The 19,553-nt window shown below is 64.8% G+C and overlaps 3 protein-coding genes across 4 annotated transcripts; 1 reads left to right on the top strand and 2 right to left on the bottom strand.

The window, feature by feature from the left end:
• Positions 1 to 108: 108 nt before the first annotated feature.
• Positions 109 to 12,004, bottom strand: RGL2 (ral guanine nucleotide dissociation stimulator like 2). Of its 2 annotated transcripts, none has more exons than XM_084501020.1 (17): positions 11,985 to 12,004; positions 9,951 to 10,158; positions 8,383 to 8,594; positions 7,915 to 7,977; positions 7,526 to 7,820; positions 6,103 to 6,318; positions 5,044 to 5,147; positions 4,870 to 4,954; positions 4,362 to 4,424; positions 4,193 to 4,267; positions 4,043 to 4,075; positions 2,788 to 2,909; positions 1,309 to 1,398; positions 1,103 to 1,226; positions 754 to 1,002; positions 530 to 644; positions 109 to 411 (listed from the first exon to the last, which is right to left on the bottom strand). In XM_084501020.1, the coding sequence occupies exons 2-17, from the start codon at positions 10,065 to 10,067 to the stop codon at positions 212 to 214; spliced, it is 2,163 nt and encodes a 720-aa protein (XP_084357146.1). In that variant the 5' UTR covers positions 10,068 to 10,158; positions 11,985 to 12,004; the 3' UTR covers positions 109 to 211. The 2 variants fall into 2 exon arrangements, with proteins under 2 accessions (XP_084357146.1, XP_084357145.1); XM_084501019.1 differs by lacking the exon at positions 11,985 to 12,004 and adding an exon at positions 11,342 to 11,527.
• LOC311425413 (uncharacterized protein) lies at positions 5,252 to 6,031 on the top strand (the record flags this gene model as incomplete). The annotated part of the gene is made up of 3 exons (XM_084501283.1): positions 5,252 to 5,589; positions 5,712 to 5,856; positions 6,017 to 6,031. Coding segments are annotated over 3 exons (498 nt in total), but the record flags the coding sequence as incomplete, so codon positions are not given.
• A 212-nt stretch (positions 12,005 to 12,216) lies between the features above and the next one.
• Positions 12,217 to 18,872, bottom strand: TAPBP (TAP binding protein). The gene is made up of 8 exons (XM_084501115.1): positions 18,802 to 18,872; positions 18,466 to 18,681; positions 17,595 to 17,834; positions 16,496 to 16,858; positions 13,908 to 14,234; positions 13,038 to 13,127; positions 12,378 to 12,403; positions 12,217 to 12,285 (listed from the first exon to the last, which is right to left on the bottom strand). The coding sequence occupies exons 1-8, from the start codon at positions 18,836 to 18,838 to the stop codon at positions 12,274 to 12,276; spliced, it is 1,311 nt and encodes a 436-aa protein (XP_084357241.1). The 5' UTR covers positions 18,839 to 18,872; the 3' UTR covers positions 12,217 to 12,273.
• Positions 18,873 to 19,553: the final 681 nt, after the last annotated feature.

Below are 19,553 nucleotides of genomic sequence, written 5' to 3'. Positions count from 1 at the left end.
AAAAATTAAAAAAAAAATTAAAAAAAAAATTAAAAAAAATAAAACATTGAAAAAAAATAAAACATTAAAAAAAAATAAAACATTAAAAAAATCATTAAAAACCACCAATTTTCACACCCGCGGGGCGTAGTGTCTTTATTGCCGTAGTGTTGACCCCCCCCCCCCAAAAAAAATGTGCCCCCCCCCCCCAAAAAAAAAAAAATAATAATAATTAAAATAAAGCCCGGGTCAGCTTGCGCCCGGTGGCTTTGATTTTGGGGAAGGTGGCGCTGAGCTCGGGACCCCCCCGGGGGGGGCGGCCGCTCGGGGTCGTCCCCCCCCCCCCAGGGTGCTGGCGGGGCCGGAGGGCGAAATCCAGGCTGGAGGCGCTCATGGCGTAGAAGACGTTGGCGGAGGGCGGCAGGAGGAGCTCTGCAAAGGGGGATTTTGGGGTTATTTTGGGGGAATTTGGGTCATTTTCATTTTTTTTAATTTTTAAAAATTTTTTTTAAATTTTTTTTATGGGGTGGGGGGCGCCCCAAAAACTCACCGCGGTCCTCGGGGAGGAGCTGCACCAGCTGAAAGCGGGCGGCCGCGGCCCCCTCCTGCCCGTGCTTCTCCAGCACCTTGGCCACCACGGCGGGGGTCTTGTCCTGGCTGGTGATCTGCGAACCCCCAAAATCGGGGTTTTTTCACCCAAAAAAAATTTTTTTTTTTTTTTTTTTTTTTTTTTTTTTTTTTTTGGGGTGAGAAAAGGCGATTTTGGGGTCTCACCAGGATGCTCTTGTAGAGGCTGCCGTTGTGCAGCTCCATGCGCGCCCGGATGATGCGGCACTCGCAGGGGGGCACGGCCGAGCCGCAGGACGCCGAGCGCCGGTGGCCCCGGGGCGGGGGGCTCGGGGCATGGCCTGGGGGGGGCTGGGGGGGGGACAACGACCCCGGGGTGGGGGGGACAACGGGGGACAGGGGGGCAGTGGTGGCCGCGGCTTCGTCCAGCGCTGACACCGACGGCCACTTGATGTGCTGGGGGGGGGGTAAAAAAAAAAGGGGGGGGGGTTTAGGGTCATGCTGATTGCCCCCCCCCCCCCCCCCCTATGTTTTTTAATTTTGGGGGGGGTCTCACCTGGGCCAGGCGTGGCAGCAGCTGGGAGGTGCCCCGGGGGGGGGTGACGAGGAGGGCAGGGGGGGCGGGGGGGGAGCAGGGCTGGTCCCAGGACACCAAGGGGGTCCCCACGGAGGTCAGGAGCCTGCAAGGGGAATGGGGGGGGATAAAAGGGGGGGGCACAAAGGGGGTGACCCCCCCCCTGCACCCCCCCCAAACCCACTCACTCTGTGCAGTGCGTGATGACCAGCGAGGGCTTGGGGGGGCGCGGGGGCGGCGTGTCCCCGGGGGGCTCGATGGCACAGGACAGGCTGTGGCTGCGGGGACACGGGGGGGGGGGACACGTGTGACATGTGGGGTAGGGGGTGTCATGTGCCACCCACCCCATAGGGATGTGCCACCAACCCCATAGGGACATGCCCCATATTCCGTAGGATCATGCCACCCCCCCATGAGGCCCCACCACCACCCCATAAGGCCCCCACCCCATAGGACCCTGCCACCAACCCCATAGGGACATGTCCCACATCCCATAGGACCATGCCACCACCCCATAAGGCCCCGCCACCACCCCACAGGACCCTGCCACCACCTCATAGGGATGTCACCACCCCATAAGGCCCTGTCACAACCCCATAGAGCCCTTCCACCACCCCATAAGGCCCTGCCACCACCCCATAGGACCCTGCCACCACCCCACAGGGATGTCACCACCCCATAGGGCCCTGTCAACACTCTATAGGGACATCACCACCCCATAAGGCCCCAGCAGCACCCCATAGGGACGTCACCACCCCATAGGGACATTTTACCACCCCATAGGAACCCTCCACCACCCCATAGGGACGTAACCACCCCATAAGGCCCCAGCACCACCCCATAGGACCCTACAACCACCCTATAGGGACATCACCAACCCCATAGGGACATTCTACCACCCCATAGGAACCCTCCACCACCCCATAGGGATGTCACCACCCCATGGGGCCCTGCCATCACCCCAAAGGGCCATTCTACCACCCCATAGGACCCTACAACCACCCCATAGGGACATCACCAAACCCATAAGGACATTCCACCACCCAGTAGGGTCCTGCCACCACCCCATAGGGCCATTCTACCACCCCATAGGAAGCTGCCACCACCCCATAAGGCCCCACCACCACCCCATAGGGACGTCACCAACCCCATAGGGATGTCACCACCCCATAGGACCCTGCCACCACCCCATAAGGCCCCACCATCCCCCCATATGGATGTCACCACCCCATAAGGCCTCCACCTCCACCCCACAGGGCCCTGCCACCACCCCACAGGGACATCACCAACTCCATAGGGACGTCACCACCCCACACGGCCTTGCCACCACCCCATAGGACCCTACAACCACCCCATAGGGACATTCCACCACCCCATAGGGACATTCCACCACCCCATAGGGACATAACCACCCCATAAGGCCCCAGCACCACCCCATAGGACCCTACAACCACCCTATAGGGACATCACCAGCCCCATAGGGACATTCCACCACCCCATAGGGACGTCACCACCCCATAAGGCCCCAGCACCACCCCATAAAGCCCCGCCACCACCCCATAGGGCCATTCTACCACCCCACAGGGCCCTGCCACCACCCCATAGGGATGTAACCACCCCATAGGGCCCCGCCACCACCCTATAGGGCCGTGTCCCCCCCGTCCCACCTCTGTGCCTCGGGCAGGGCCCGCAGCGCCCGCAGCCATCGTCGGAAGCGGGGCCGGGGCTGCAGGCGGTAGCGGCGGCACGAGGCCTGCAGGACACGGACCTGGGACAGCACCTCGAACTCCTGCGGGGACACGGCCATGGGGTGTGGGGACACTGGGATGGGTGGGGGGACACGGGGATGGGGTTGGGGACATAGGGATGGGTGTGGGGACACGGGGATGGGGTGTGGGGACACGGGGATGGGGTGTGGGGACACGGGGATGGGGTTGGGGACATGGGGATGGGGTTGGGGACACGGGGATGGGGTGTGGGGACACGGGGATGGGGTTGGGGACATGGGGATGGGGTTGGGGACACGGGGATGGGGTGTGGGGATGTGGGGATGGGGTTGAGGACATGGGGATGGGGTGTGGGGACACGGGGATGGGTGTGGTGGGACGGGGATGGGTGTGGGGACACGGGGATGGGTGTGGGGACACTGGGATGGGGTGTGGGGGGACATGGGGATGGGATTGGGGACATGGGGATGGGTGTGGGGACATGGGGATGGGTGTGGGGACATGGGGATGGGGTTGGGGACATGGGGACGGGGTGTGGGGACGTGGGAACAGGGTGTGGGGACATGGGGATGGGGTGTGGGGACATGGGGATGGGGTTGGGGGACGTGGGGATGGGGCACGGGGACATGGGGATGGGGTGTGGGGACGTGGGGATGGGGTGTGGGGACGTGGGGACAGGGTTGGGGGACATGGGGACAGGGTGTGGGGACATGGGGATGGGGTGTGGGGACGTGGGGATGGGGTTGGGGACATGGGGATGGGGTTGGGGACACGGGGATGTGTCTGGGTGGGGGGCTGGGGACAGGGTAGGGGACACAACAGGGGACTGGGATGGGGTTTGGGGACAGGGGACAAGGGACAAGGGACAAGAAACACGAGAGGGAACAGGGCTGGGGGCAGGGGACAAGGGATGGGGACACTACAGGGGGCTGGGGGACAGAGGGATAAGGGACAAGGGTGGGGACAGGGAAAGGACAGGGGACGGGGACAGGGGACAGGGCAAGGATAAGGGACAGGGACAAGGGACAAAGATAAAGGATGGGGATGGGGACAGGGGACAGGGACAAGGGACAAGGACAGGGGACAAGGATAAGGGATGGGGACAGGGATAAAGGATGGGGACGGGGACAGGGGACAGGGATGGGGACGGGGACAGGGGACAGGGATGGGGCCAGGGCCAGGGCCAGGCCCCCACCTTGCGGCGCTTCTCGAAGTTGATCCAGCCGTTCTGCAGGACAGGGACACAGCCATCAGCCTGGGGACACCCCTGTCCCCAAGGACACCCCCTCCCCAGCTTTGGGGACACCCCGCTGTGTCCCCCCCCCCCATGGGGACACGTCCCCACCTCCAGCTCGTCCTTCATGGCCGCGTCCAGCATCACCAGGTCGCGGAGGAAGGTCCCCAGGTAGGGGACAACCCCCTGGCGGAGAGGGGACAAGAGGTGAGGGCGCGGTGGCCGCCGTCCCCGTTGTCACCCCCCCCCCCCAAATTGTCCCCTTGTCCCCGTCCCTCACCACGGGGCGCTGGTCCGAGGGGCGGCGTGGCTGGCGGCGCGGGGTGGTGTCCTGCGGGGTGTCCTGGGGGGGATATGGGGACACGGGGGGACATCAGGGGACATCGGGGGACATCGGGGGACATCAGGGGACAAGGGTTGGGGACAGGGGATGTGGGGCTGGGATGGGGACAAGGGACAAAGGGACATGGGATGGGGACTGGGGACAAGGGATGGGGATGGGGACAAGGGATGGGGATGGGGGGCAAGAATGGGGACAAGGGACCAAGGACCATGGTTGGGGACATGGGATGGGGATGGGGACAAGGGACAGGGTTGGGGACATCAGCGGGGACAAGCGTGGGGACAGCGGCGAGGGGCAGAAATTGGGACGAAGGAAGAGAGATCGGGACAAAAGGCGGGGATGAGGAAAAGCGGCAGGGGTGGGGACAAGGGACAAGGGTTGGGGACAAGGGACAGGGTTTGGGGACAAGGGACAGGGGACAGGGGACAGGGGACAGGGGACAGACCTGGAAGAGCAGCTGGCGGCTGGCGCTGTAGTTGTCCTGCTCGGAGCAGATGGCGCTGAGCTCCTCGTAGCTCCGCTGGGCGTCCCTGCGGGGACAGGGGCTGAGCGTGTCCCCGTCCCTCGTCCCCTAGCTTGTCCCCTTGTCCCCTTTTGTCCCCTGTCCCTGTCCCCGTACCGGCCGATCTCCTCCCAGCTGTGCTTGAGCCGGTGCACGGGGCTGGACTGCAGCGCCGAGACGATGGCGCAGAGGGACGAGAAGTTGCGCAGCGCGCGGCACTCCTGGGGAGGGGACACACCGGGACTGTCACCCCCCGCCCGGGGACACCCCCACGGGGCGCCCCGGGACCCCCCCTTAGGGATGGGGACACCGCCGGCGGGGTCACTGCCAGGGGGGGTGTCCCACGCGGGGCACCGCCGTGGTGGTTGCCGCCACTGGGGTCACCTCTGGTGGGGACATCGCCGTTGGGGACACCTCCCTTGGGGTCACCTCCATTGGGGACAACTGTACTGGGGACAGCTCCACTGGGGACAAGGTCACCTCCATTGGGGTCACCTCCATTGGGGTCACCTCCATTGGGGTCACCTCCATTGGGTCCATTGGGGTCACCTGCACTGGGGTCACCTCCCTTGGGGCCACCTCCATTGGGGTCACCTCCATTGGGGTCACCTCCATTGGGGTCACCTCCCTTGGGGTCACCTCCTTTGGGGTCACCTCCATTGGGTCTATTGGGGTCACCTCCATTGGGGTCACTTCTATGGCGGTCACTTCCCTTGCGGCCACCTCCATTGGGGTCACCTCCCTTGGGGTCACTTCCATTGGGGTCACCTCCCTTCGGTCCATTGGGTCACCTCCATTGGGGTCACCTCCATTGGGGTCACCTCCCTTGGGACCACTTCCATTGGGGTCACTTCCCTTGGGGCCACCTCCCTTGGGTCCATTGGGGTCACCTCCATTGGGGTCACCTCTATTGGGGTCACCTCTATTGGGGTCACCTCCCTTGGGGGCCACCTCCATTGGGGTCACCTCCCTTGGGGCCACCTCCCTTGGGGCCACCTCCCTTGGGGCCACCTCCCTTGGGGTCACCTCCTTTAGGTCCACCTCCCTTGGGGCCACCCCCCTTGGGTCCATTGGGGTCACCTCCCTTTAGGTCCACCCCCCTTGAGGCCACCATCCCACGGCCCCCCCCACGACCCCACCCCCTTGTCCCCGTCCCCCCGTCCCCTCCCCGCTGACCTCGGCCACGCGGATCCACTTCTCCAGCAGGCGGGCGCGCTGGGGGGGCCGCAGCCCCGCGCCCCCCAGGCAGGAGCGCACCACGGCCCCCGCCAGGCGGTTGAACTGGCGCACGGTGGCGCGGACGCTGGGACAGGCGCGCTCCTGTCCCTTCTTGTCCCTCTGCGACCACAGCGCCCCCAAGCACTCGTAGGGCACCAGGCGGACGAAGAGGTCCTGGGGACATCAAGGGACATCAAGGGGGGATGGGGGGGGGGGGGCGTGGGGGAGTGGGGACATGGGGATGGGGGGTTGGGGGACGTGGGGACATGGGGATGGAGGGACATGGGGACACGAGATGGGGATGGGGACATGGGGACATGGGGACATGGGGACGTGGGGATGGGGAGTTGTGGGGTTGGGGGACATGGGGATATGGGGATATGGGGACATGGGGATGTGGGGATGGGGAGTTATGGGGTTGGGGGACATGGGGACACGAGATGGGGATGGGGGCATCAAGGGACATGGGGACATGGGGACATGGGGAGTTACGGGGTTGGGGGACATCGGGACATGGGGATGGAGGGACATGGGGACATGACATGCAGATGGGGACATGGGGACATGGGGACGTGGGGATGGGGAGTTATGGGGTTGGGGGACATGGGGACACGAGATGGGGATGGGGGCATCAAGGGACATGGGGACATGGGGACATGGGGAGTTATGGGGTTGGGGGACGTGGGGACAAGGTGTGGAGATGGGGACATCGAGGGACATGGGGATGGAGGGACATGGGGACATGACATGGAGATGGGGACATGGGGACATGGGGACGGGGAGTTATGGGGTTGGGGGACATGGTGCGGAGATGGGGACATCGAGGGACATGGGGACACGACACGGAGATGGGGACATGGGGGACATCAAGGGACATGGGATTGGAAGGATATGGGGACACGGCGTGGAGACGGGGACATGGGGACATGGGGACATGGGGATGGGGAGTTATGGGGTTGGGGGACATGGGGACATGGTGTGGAGATGGGGACATTGAGGGACATGGGAATGGAGGGACATGGGGACATCAAGGGACATTAGGGCCGTTTTTCTTCAGGATACAGGATTTTGGTTTTTTTGGGCGGGGATGGAGGATTTTTGGGGTGTTTTATGGGGGACACAGGACTTTCAGGGTGCAGTTTGGGGGGATTTGGGGTATACGGGACGTTTGGGATGCAGTTTTTGGGGACACAGAATTTTCAGGGTGCATTTTTTGGGGGCATACAGGACCTTTTGGGTGCATTTTTTCAGGGTAAGGGATTTTCGGGGTTGCGTTTTTTTTCAGGACACGAGATTTTGGGGTAGTTTTGTCTTTTTTTTTAAGGCTCGAGGATTTTGGGGGGTGGGGGACCTTCGGGGTGCCTCTTTTTGGGGTGCTCACCGCCTCCATCAGCGTCAGCTGCTCGGCCACCTCCTGCGCCTGGAAGGCCAGGATGTCCAGGGGGTCGGCGTCCCCGTCCCCGTCCCCGTCCTTGTCCCCGTCCTCGTCCCCGTCCCCGTCCGGCTTTGGGGTGGGGGGCTCGGGGGGGGCTCCCCGCAGGTTCTCCAGGCGCCGCCCCGCTTCCGAGCCCGGCTCCAGGACCCCCACCAGGCGCTCGGCCAGGGGGGCGGCCGGGGGTCCCCCGAAATCCTCGGGGTACCCGTCCAGCCAGGCGCCGAGCAGCGCCGCCAGCGCCCTGCGGGGACACCGAGAGGGACGGGGACGGGAACGGGGTGGAAACGGGGACGGGGACAGGGACGTGGGGACAGGGATGGGGACGGGGGACTCACCCCTTGGCCTCAGCCACCTCCGGGGAGCTGGGGGCTGCCGAGAGCCCCCCCATTTCTTCCAGCCTTGGGGGGGGGACATGGGGAGGGGGTCAGAGGTAATAAATGTCCCCCATAAATGTCCCCAAGACCCCAATAAATGTCCCCTAGCCCCCATGTAACGTCCCCAAGACCCCCCACAATGTCCCCAAGACCCCATGTAACGTCCCCAAGCCCCCCCACAATGTCCCCAAGCCCCCCCACAATGTCCCCAAGCCCCCCACAATGTCCCCAAGCCCCCCCCAACATCCCCAAGCCCCCCACAATGTCCCCAAGCCCCCATGTAATGTCCCCAAGCCCCCATGTAACATCCCCAAGACCCCATGCAATGTCCCCAAGCCCCCAATAAATGTCCCCAAGACCCCATGCGATGTCCCCAAGCCCCCCCCCAACGTCCCCAAGGCCCCCCCCCAAACGTCCCCGTGCCCCCACCTGGCGAGCAGCAGGCGCAGGACGTCGTGGGGCCGGGTGAAGGCACGGAAGGTGGCGAGGAAGGTGGGGACGAAGGCTCCGTCCCCGCGGGCGGGGGCCTCCAGCAGGTGCCGCACCAGGCGGGGCAGGGGGGCGGCGCGCAGCAGGCGGGCGGGGGGCGCCCCGGGCCGGGGGGCCAGGGTGAAGACGGCGTCGTCCTCGCGCACCTCCGCCTGCGCCGCGGGGACGGGGCACCGGGTGGTGGCACCGGGTGGTGGCACCGCGTGGTACCATCACCCCATGGCACCCATTGACCCCCAACGGCACCCAACAGCACCCACTGCCCCCCCAGATGATGTCATTGACCCCCATTGACCCCCATTGACCCCCAACGGCACCCAACAGCACCCACTGCCCCCCCAGATGATGTCATTGACCCCCAATGGCACCCATTGACCCCCAATGGCACCCAGCACCCAACGGCTCCCATCACCACCCAATGGCACCCAACACACCCAATGGCACCCAACAGCACCCACTGCCCCCCCAGATGATGTCATTGACCCCCAATGGCACCCAAGACCTCTAAATGGCACCCAGCACCCAACGGCACCCATCACCACCCAATGGCACCCAACACACCCAATGGCACCCAACAGCACCCACTGCCCCCCCAGATGATGTCATTGACCCCCAATGGCACCCAAGACCTCTAAATGGCACCCAACACCCAACGGCACCCATCGCCCCCCAATGGCACCCACTGCCCCCCAATGGCACCCAACAGCACCCATTGCCCCCCCAGATGATGTCATTGACCCCCAATGACCCCCATTGACCCACATTGACCCTCAATGGCACCCAGCACTCAACGGCACCGATCACCACCCAATGGCACCCATCGCCTCCCAATGGCACCCATTGCTCCTCAATGGCACCCAACAGCACCCACTGTCCCCCCAGATGATGTCATTGACCCCCAATGACACTCATTGACCCCCAATGGCACCCAGCACTCAAGAGCACCCATCACCACCCAATGCACTCAACACACCCAACGGCACCCATCACCACCCAATGGCACCCATCGCCCCCCAATGGCACCCATTGACCCCCAATGGCACCCAACACCACCCAATGGCACCCACTGCCCCCCAGTATCACCCAACAGCACCCATTGCCCCTAATGGCACCCAACTGAACCCACTGCCCCCCAGTATCACCCAACAGCACCCATTGCCCCTAATGGCACCCAACTGAACCCATTGCCCCCCAGCAACACCCATTACCCCCAGCGGCACCCAACAGCACCCAACACCCCCAATGGCACCCAGTGGCACCCATTGCCCCCCAATGGCACCCACTGCCCTCCAGTGGCACCCAACAGCACCCATCACCCCCAATGGCACCCATTGCCCCCAGTGGCACCCAACAGCACCCACTGCCCCCCAACAGCACCCATCACCCCCAATGGCACCCAACAGCACCCACCGCCCCCCAGTGCCACCCCTCACCCCCCACCCGGGCCGCGATGTCCCCACAGCCCCCCACCCCCTCCCCGTCCACGCCCACCCCCACCCCGCTCTCACCTGGGGGGGGTCCTCGTCGGGGGGGCAGGGCCGGTAGGAGCTGAGCACCACCCCCGGCTCCTGGCCCAGGGGGGGCCGGGCCCCCTCCAGCAGCGCCCGCAGCGCCCGCGGGAGCATGGGGCGCCCCACGGCTCCGACCCACGGCTCCGACCCACGGCTCCGACCCACGGCGCGGTCAGCCCCACGGCACGGGCATGGCGGGGGGGGGCTGGGTGAGAGGGGGGGCCCTCAGCACCCACTGGCTGCCCCACAGCATCCCAGTGGTGCTCCCAGTGCTCCCAGTGCTGCCCCACAGCATCCCAGTGGTGCTCCCAGTGCTCCCAGTGCTGTCCCATAGCATCCCAGTGCTCCCAGTGACACCGCATAGCATCCCAGTGCTCCCAGTGCTGCCCCATAGCATCCCAGTGGTGTTCCCAGTGCTCCCAGTGCTGCCCCACAGCATCCCAGTGGTGCTCCCAGTGCTGCCCCAGTGCATCCCAGTGCTCCCAGTGACACCCCATTGCATCCCAGTGCTCTTGTGCTGCCCCATAGCATCCCAGTGGTGCTCCCCAGTGCTCCCAGTGCTGTCCCATAGTATCCCAGTGCTCTCAGTGATGTCCCACAGCATCCCAGTGCTGCCCCATAGCATCCCAGTAGTGCTCCCCAGTGCTCCCAGTGAAGTCCCATAGTATCCCAGTGGTGCCTCCAGGGCTCCCAGTGCTGCCCTGTAGCATCCCAGTGCTCCCAGTGAAGTCCCATAGCATCCCAGCATGACTACTGCTGTCTCCCAGTGCTCCCCCACAGCACTCCAGTGCTGCCCCATAGCATCCCAGTGCTCCCAGTACTGCCTCATAGTATCCTAGTGGTGCTCCCAGTGTTGCCCCAGTGCTCCCAGTGCTCCCAGTGAAGTCCCATAGCATCCCAGTGGTGCTCCCAGTGCTCCCCGTGCTGCTCCATAGAATCCCAGCGCTCCCAGTGATGTCCCATAGCATCCCAGTGCTCCCAGTGAAGTCCCATAGCATCCCAGTGGTGCTCCCCAGTGATCCCAGTACTGTCCCATAGTATCCCAGTGGTGCTTCCAGTGCTCCCAGTGTTGCCCTGTAGTATCCCAGTGCTCCCAGTGAAGTCCCACAGCTCCCAGCATGACCAGTGCTGTCTCCCAGTGCAGTCCCACAGCATCCCAGTGCTCCCAGTGCCGTCCCACAGCATCCCAGTGCTATCCTCCGGAGCTCCCAGTGCTGCCCCCCAGTGCTCCCAGTGCCTCCCTGCAGCTCCCTCTCGAGCCTCCACCCCCGGTCCCTGCGCCCAGTATCCCCAGTACCCCCAGTCCCGTGCTCCCAGTCCCAGCCCCCCGCGCTCCCCCAGTCCCTGCTCCCAGTAACCCCGTCCCTCACCCCCAGTGCTCCCAGTACCTCCCAGTGCCTGCTTCCAGTCTCCCCATTCCTCTTCCCAGCACCACGGCTTCCTGTTCCCAGTGCTCCCAGTCCCCGCTCCCAGTCCCCGTCCCCTCAGCCCCCTGCTCCCAGTGCTCCCAGTGCTCCCAGTTCTCCCAGTCCAAGCTCCCAGTCTCCTCCCCTCAGCCCCCTGTTCCCAGTGCTCCCAGTCCCTCCCAGTGCCCCCACTTCCTCCCAGTGCCCCCACTCCATCCCAGTGCTCCCGGTCCCTGCTCCCAGTGCTCCCAGTGCCTCCCAGTCCCTCCCAGTCCCCCCCAGTTCCCCCAGTGCCCGCTCCCAGTGCCCCCAGTTCCCCTCCCCAGCACCGCCACCACTTCCTGTTCCCGCTCCCCGCTCCCAGTCCCTCCCAGTCCCCCCTCCCAGCGCCCCCGTCCCCCAACCCCAGCCCCCCCCAGTGCCCCCAGTGCCCCCAGTTCCCCCTCCCAGTCCCTCCCAGTGCCCCCAGTTCCTCCTCCCAGTGCCCCCAGTTCCTCCCCCCAGCCCCTCCCAGTCGCTCCTCCCAGCACTCCCCGCTTCCTGCCCAGCGCCCCCAGTGCCTCCCAGTGCTCCCAGTGCCTCCCAGTGCTCCCAGTACCCCCCAGTTCCCCCCCCCCCCCCCCACCTGCAGCCGAGGCCCCGCAGCGCCGGGGCCGGGGAGGGGAGGGGGGAGCGGGGCGGCCGCAAAGCCCGGCCCGGAGCGGAGCCGCCGCGGAACGGAGCCGGAGCCGGAGCCGGAGCCGGAGCCGGAGCCGCCCCCGGGCGCGGCCGCTCGCAAAAGCCGGAGCCGGATCCGCGGACCGGAGCCAGCCCCATAAATACTGGGGGGGGGGAAACAAGGAGAGGCGGGGACGGCGTTTTGGGGTGAAAAACGGCTTTATTGGCAACCGCGGCGTCAGGATCCGTCTTCGGCGTCACTGCGATTTCTGTGGGGAGCGGGGGGGGGCCGGGTGAGGCTGGGGGGGGGGAAATAGGGACGGGGGGGGGGGCTGGGGGCCCCTGGGGACAGGGACGTTACCTTGGGGGGGTCCTGGGGGCGCGGGGCTGTGGGGAGAGAAAAAGGGACATGGGGACACTGGGGGACACTGGGGGACACTGGGGGCATTGGGGACATTGGGGGCATTGGGGGGCGTGGGGACATGGGGGACATTGAGGGGACTTGGGGACATTGGGGGGATGTGGGGACATTGGGGGACATTGGGGGCATTGGGGGGCGTGGGGGGATGTGGGGACATTGGGGGATATGGGAACTTTGGGGGGACTTGGGGACATTGGGGGGACATGGGGACATTGGGGACATTGGGGGATATGGGGACACTGGGGGACATTGGGGGGACGTGGAGACATTGGGGGGATGTGGGGATATTGGGGGGACGTGGGGGGATGTGGGGACATGGGAACGGGTGGGGACATGGGGATATGGGGACATTGGGGGGACTTGGGGACATTGGGGGGACATGGGGGGATGTGAGGGGATGTGGGGACATTGGGGGACATTGGGGAGATGTGGGGGACATGGGGACACTGGGGGGACATTGGAGGATATGGGGACACTGGCGGGATGTGGGGGGACGTGGGGGGACACGGGGCCATCAAGGGGTGCGGGGGGACATTGGGATGTGGTGGGGGACAGGAGGGGACAGGAGGGGACAGGAGGGGACACGGGGCTGTCACTCACGGGCAGGGCTCAGCCAGCGCACCAGGCCGCAGAGGGCGACGGCCACCAGGAAGAGCCCCAGGGCGTCCTCCAGGGAGGGACCCTCGGAGCCTGCGGGGACGGGGACGGGGACGGGGACAGCCTCAGTGTCCCCCGGTGTCCCCAACCCCGGTTCCAACATCCCCTGGTGTCCCCAGTCCCAGTCCCAGTGTCCCCAACCCCAGTCCCAATGTCCCTTGTTGTCCCTGTGGTGTCCCTTAGACCTCCCAAACAAGGCCCCAGTGTCCCCTGGTGTCCCCAACTGCAGCCCCAATGTCCCCTACCCTGATGCCAATGTCCCTCAGTGTCCCCAGCCTTGATCCCAATGTCCCTTAGACCCTCCCAGCCCCAGTCCCAATGTCCCCAGGTGTCCCCAACCCTGATCCCAATGTCTCTTTGACACTCCCAAACAAGGTCCCAACGTCCCTCAATGTCCCCAGCCCCAGTCCCAATGTCCCTTGGTGTCCCCAGCCTTCACCCCAATGTCCCTTAGACCCTCCCAACCCAGTCCCAACGTCCCCTGGTGTCCCCAACCCCAGTCCCAGTGTCCCCAGCCCCAGTCCCAATGTCCCCCAGTGTCCCCAACCCTGATCCCAATGTCCACCAATGTCCCCAGCCTTGAACCTAATGTCCCTTAGACCCTCCCAACCCCAGTCCCAATGTCCCCAGGTGTCCCCAACCCCAATCCCAGTGTCCCTTAGCCCCTCCCAACCCAGTCCCAATGTCCCCTGGTGTCCCCAGCCCCAGTCCCAGCGCCCCCAACCCCAATCCCAATATCCCTTATCCCCTCCCAACCCCAGCCCCAACGTCCCCAAGTGTCCCCAACCCACATCCCGATGTCCCCCCCCGTACCCGCCAGCCTCAGCTGGACGGTGGCGCGCAGCGGGGCGTCGAGCGCCGGGTGGGTGACAACGCAGGTGTAGACGTCCCCGTGGTTTTGGGGCCGGGCGGGGGGCAGCACCGCCCCCACGCTGCGGCTGTAGGTGCCATCGGGTCCCCGCCGGTGGCCCGAGCTCCAGGTCCCGGCCACCGGGGCCGATGTCCCCGAGCCCGCGGCGCGGCGCCGCCAGGTCACCGCCGCGTCCAGGGGGTAGAAGCCGGCCACGTGGCACCGCAGCTCCGCCGCCGCCCCCGGGGCCACCACCAGTGGCCGGGGGGACAGCGTCACCTTGGGGGGCTCTGGGGGACACGGGGAAGGGGGTGGGTCTGGTACGGCCCCGTATGGCCCGGTCCTATCCCCTATATGGGTGGTGGGGGGCGCTGGTGCTCGATTCTGTTCCCATATGGGGTCTTATAGGGGATTATGGAGTGGTCCCATATAGCCCATATGGCCCTGTTGGGTATGGCTCAACCCCATATAAACTATATAGACCGGTCCTTTCCCCTATATGGGTGTTGGGGGAGGCTGGTGCCCGATCCCATTCTCCCATGGGTTTTTATAGGGGATTATGGAGCGGTCCCATACAGCCCATATGGCCCCATCAGGTATGGCTCAACCCCATATAACCTATATAGACCAGTCCTTTCCCCTATATGGGTGGTGGGGAATGCTGGTGCCCGATCCCATTCTCACATGGGGTCTTAAAGGGGATAACAGACTGGTCCCATACAGCCCATATGGCCCGGTCCAATATACCTTAAAACCCCTATAACCTGTTCCAACCTCCCATACATGCATTAGGGGATGCCAGCACCCACCCCTACGCTCCCTATAGGACCCATAGGTGCCACGACCAGTCCCATACACCCTATATGGCCTGGTCCAATATACCTCATAACCCCTATAACCTGCTCCTACACCCTATATACCTATCAGGGGATGCCAGCACCCACCCCTACGCTCACTATAGGACCCATAGGTGTAACGACCAGTCCCATACACCCTATATGGCCCGGTCCAATATACCTTATAACCCCTATAACCTGCTCCTACACCCTATATACCTATCAGGGGATGCCAGCACCCACCCCTATGCTCACTATAGGACCTGTAGGTTTAATGACCAGTCCCATACACCCCATATGGCCTGGTCCAATACACCTTATAACCCCTATAACCTGCTCCTACACCCTATATACCTATTAGGGGATGCCAGTACCCACCCCTACGCTCACTATAGGACCCATAGGTGCCACAACCAGTCCCATACACCCTATATGCCCCAGTCCCATCTCCCTTATAACCCCTATAACCTGCTCCTACACCCTATATACCTATTAGGGGATGCCAGCACCCACCCCTACACACACTATAGGACCGGTCCCATACACCCTATATGGCCCGGTGTAACGACCGGTCCCATACACCCTATATGGCCCGGTCCAATACACCTTATAACCCCTATAACCTGCTCCACCTCCAAATATACATATTAAGGGATGCCAGCACCCACCCCTACACACACTATAGGACCCATAGGTGCCATGACCAGTCCCATACACCCTATATGGCCCGGTCCAATATACCTTAAAACCCCTATAACCTGTTCCAACCTCCCATACATGCATTAGGGGATGCCAGCACCCACCCCTACGCTCCCTATAGGACCCATAGGTGCCACGACCAGTCCCATACACCCTATATGGCCTGGTCCAATATACCTCATAACCCCTATAACCTGCTCCTACACCCTATATACCTATCAGGGGATGCCAGCACCCACCCCTACGCTCACTATAGGACCCATAGGTGTAACGACCAGTCCCATACACCCTATATGGCCCGGTCCAATATACCTTATAACCCCTATAACCTGCTCCTACACCCTATATACCTATCAGGGGATGCCAGCACCCACCCCTATGCTCACTATAGGACCTGTAGGTTTAATGACCAGTCCCATACACCCCATATGGCCTGGTCCAATACACCTTATAACCCCTATAACCTGCTCCTACACCCTATATACCTATTAGGGGATGCCAGTACCCACCCCTACGCTCACTATAGGACCCATAGGTGCCACAACCAGTCCCATACACCCTATATGCCCCAGTCCCATCTCCCTTATAACCCCTATAACCTGCTCCTACACCCTATATACCTATTAGGGGATGCCAGCACCCACCCCTACACACACTATAGGACCGGTCCCATACACCCTATATGGCCCGGTGTAACGACCGGTCCCATACACCCTATATGGCCCGGTTCAATACACCTTATAACCCCTACAACCTGCTCCACCTCCAAATATACATATTAAGGGATGCCAGCACCCACCCCTCCACACCCTACAGGACCCATAGGTGCCATGACCGGTCCCATACACCGTATATGGCCCAGTCCAATATACCTCATAACCCCTATAACCTGCTCCTACACCCTATATACCTATTAGGGGATGCCAGCACCCACCTCTACGCTCACTATAGGACCCATAGGTGTAACGACCGGTCCCATACACCCTATATGGCCCAGGACAGGGGGCGTTACGCACCGAGGACCTGGAGCTGCAGCAGCTGCTGCGCGTGGCCGTGGGGCAGGAAGACGGAGCAGAAGTAGGTGCCCTCGTGGGCCACCTCCAGGCGGGGCAGGCGCAGGGTCACGGCCGTGACCCCCTCCCCGTCCCCGTCCCCGTCCCCCCCCGGGGGTCCCAGCAGCAGCTCGGCCCCGGGGGTGGCGCGGGGGGCGCGGGCGGTGGCGCTGTCGTAGGCCAGGAGCACGCGGCCGGCCCCCCCGTGCTGCTGCCTCCACTCCAGGGCGAAGGGGCCCGGGGGGGCCGCGAAGGCGCAGTGCAGGTCCACGGCCCCCCCCGGGCGCCCCCGCACCTCGGGCGTGTGGGTGAGCACCGCCAGGGCCACTGCGGGGACACGGGGGGGGGGGGACACGGGGAGGATTTGGGGTGTTGGGGGGGGATATGGGGTGTGGGGGGGATTTGGGGTGTGGGGGGGACGTGGGGAGGCAGGGGGGGATTTGGGGTGTGGGGGGGATGTGGGGAGGCGGGGGGGGATTTGGGGTTTAGGGAGGATTTGGGACATGGGGGGGATTTGGGGTGTGGGGGGGACAGGGGGACACGGGGGACATGGGGGATGTTGGGGGAGTTGGGGGGACATGGGGGGAGTTGGGGGGGGACACAAGGGGGTCGTGGGGACATGGGGGGGACAGGGGGACACGGCGGGGATGTGGGGGATGTGGGGGGAGTTGGGGGGACATGGGGGGAGTTGGGGGGGGACATGGGGGGACATGGGGACGGGGGGGGCATGGGGGGGACACAGGGGGGTCATGGGGACATAGAGGGGGACATGGGGATGCAGGGGGACATGGGGGGCATGGCGGGGACATGGGGGGGTCATGGGGACATGGAGGGGGACATGGGGACGTTGGGGGGGGACATGGGGAATATGGGGGATGTGGGGGGGTGGGGGGCCATGGGGTCACTTTGGGGTCACGGGGTCACAGAGGGGACACATGGGGAGACGCAATGGGGACATCGGGGACGCTTTGGGGGGGGATTTTTTTTTTTGGGGGGGGGGTCACAGGGATATGGGGACACAGGGGACACTGGGGGGGGGGGGTCCCGGGGAGGACGCCCTTACCGGTGACCGCGGTGGCCCCGGGGGGGCCGGGCTGTCCCTGCAGCAGCGCGGTGACGCCGTAGGAGGGGGTCCGCAGGGTGGCCAGCCACCACGACCCCCCCATTTCGGGGGGGCTGCGGCCGTCGGGGTGCAGGGCGCGGGCCCAGGGCGCCGAGCCGGAGTGGGGGGGCGTGGGGCTGAGCTCGCAGGTGGGGGGCACCCAGGGGGGGCCCCAAATCCGCTCCAGGGGGCCCCAGGGGTCTGTGGGGGGGGGGTAGAAGGGCGCTGACCCCATGTGGGGGGGCAGGAGGGGGGGGTCGTGCCCCCCCCCCATGCTGTGGGGTGAGGGGGACACCAGGGGGCAATGGGGGGGGCATTGGGGACATGGGGGGGACATTGGGGACATTATGATGGGGGGGGCTCAGGGTGTTGGGGGGGGTGATGGGGACCTCAGGGTGCCCCTGGGAAAGGGGGGGGGGCACCTTGGGGACATGGTGGGGGGGGGTCGATGACAATTGGGGGGGGGTCACAGTGACCTCGGGGTGCCCTGGAAAATTTTTGGGGGGCGCAGGGGGGGGCAAGGAGACCCTGGGGACATGGGAGGGGGGATGGGGACATGGAGGGGGGGGCCAGTGACAATGAGGGGGGGTGACAGGGACCTCAGGGTGCTCTGGAAAATTTGGGGGGGGGGACAGGGGTCCTTGGGGACATGGGGGGGGGGGCTATGGGTCATGGGGGGGTGATGGGGACCTCAGGGAGCCCCTGGGGACATGGGGGGGGGGTGATGGGGACACTGGGGGGGGGGGCAGTGACAATGGGAGGGGGGCAGGGACCCTGTGGTCATCGATGGGGGGGTCTCGGGGGGGTCTCGGGGGGTGCCCCCCGCACCTACCGGTGACATCGAAGGTGGCGTTGGGGTCGAGGCCGGGCGCGGGGGGGGTCCCCCGGGGTCCCCCCCCCATCCTGAGCAGGGCGGGGCGCTGGGTCACGGCCCCGGGCAGCGCCCCCCGGCCCCCCCCCGGCTCCAGCAGGGTGCAGGGCAGCGGGGGGGGTGGGGGGGTCCGGGGGGGCCCCGCTTCGGCCGCCCCCGACGGCACCAAGCAGAGCCCTGCGGGGGGAGGGGGGGGGACAGAGCCTCAGCAGGGGGTGGGGGAGAGATCGGGGGGGGGTCAGGGGTCGGGGGAGGGGCTGGGGGGGGCATTTTTTTGGGGGGGGGGCCCGGTCTCACCCGCCAGCAGCAGCCACAGCGCCCCGCACCCGGCCATGGCCCTGGCGCTGCTTTCACTTTCGCTTTCGCTTTCCCCTGGCCACGCCCCCCTTTAAGCCACGCCCCCTTTAAGCCACACCCCTAAAGCCACGCCCCCTTCCCTTTAAGCCACGCCCCCTTCCTTTAAGCTCCGCCCCCCACCCCCAGCAGGAGGCCGGAGGCGGCAGGACCGGTAAATATTTATAGACATTAAAAAAAAAAACAACAAAAAAACACAAATTTGACTCAAAATACAAAAAAATGGGGAGGGGGGGAGGGGCACGGTCCCCACCCCCACCCCCGGTACCGGGGGGGGTGACAACGGGGCCAGGTCCCAGCTCGGCACCGGGCGCTTACACACACAGCCAGGGGACGCGCGCTGGGGGCACCCATGGGTGCCCCCCAAGGGACCCAGGGGTGGGGGGGGGATGGGGTGGCCCCAATGGGTCCTGGGTGACCCCAAATGGGTCCCAAGTGTCCCCAATGGGTCCTGGGTGCCCCCAGTGGGATGGGGACGGGGTGTCCCGGATGGCACCCATGGGACCTGGGTGCCCAGAAGCAGCGGGACCCCAGGGTGTCCGTGCCAAGACCCCCACCCCCACGGGGTCTGGGTGTCCAGGATGGGACCAGGCGGACCCCAGGGACCCCAAAACTGTGCCTGGGGTGGGTCGGACGCTGGTTTGGGTGTGCTGGGACCCCCTCTGGGGAGCCGGGACCCCCCTTGGGGACCTGAC

Source organism: Aythya ferina (genome assembly GCF_964211825.1).
Source record: "Aythya ferina genome assembly, chromosome: 30".
Lineage (NCBI taxonomy): Eukaryota > Metazoa > Chordata > Aves > Anseriformes > Anatidae > Aythya > Aythya ferina.
This window is presented reverse-complemented; position numbering and strand designations above follow the sequence as displayed.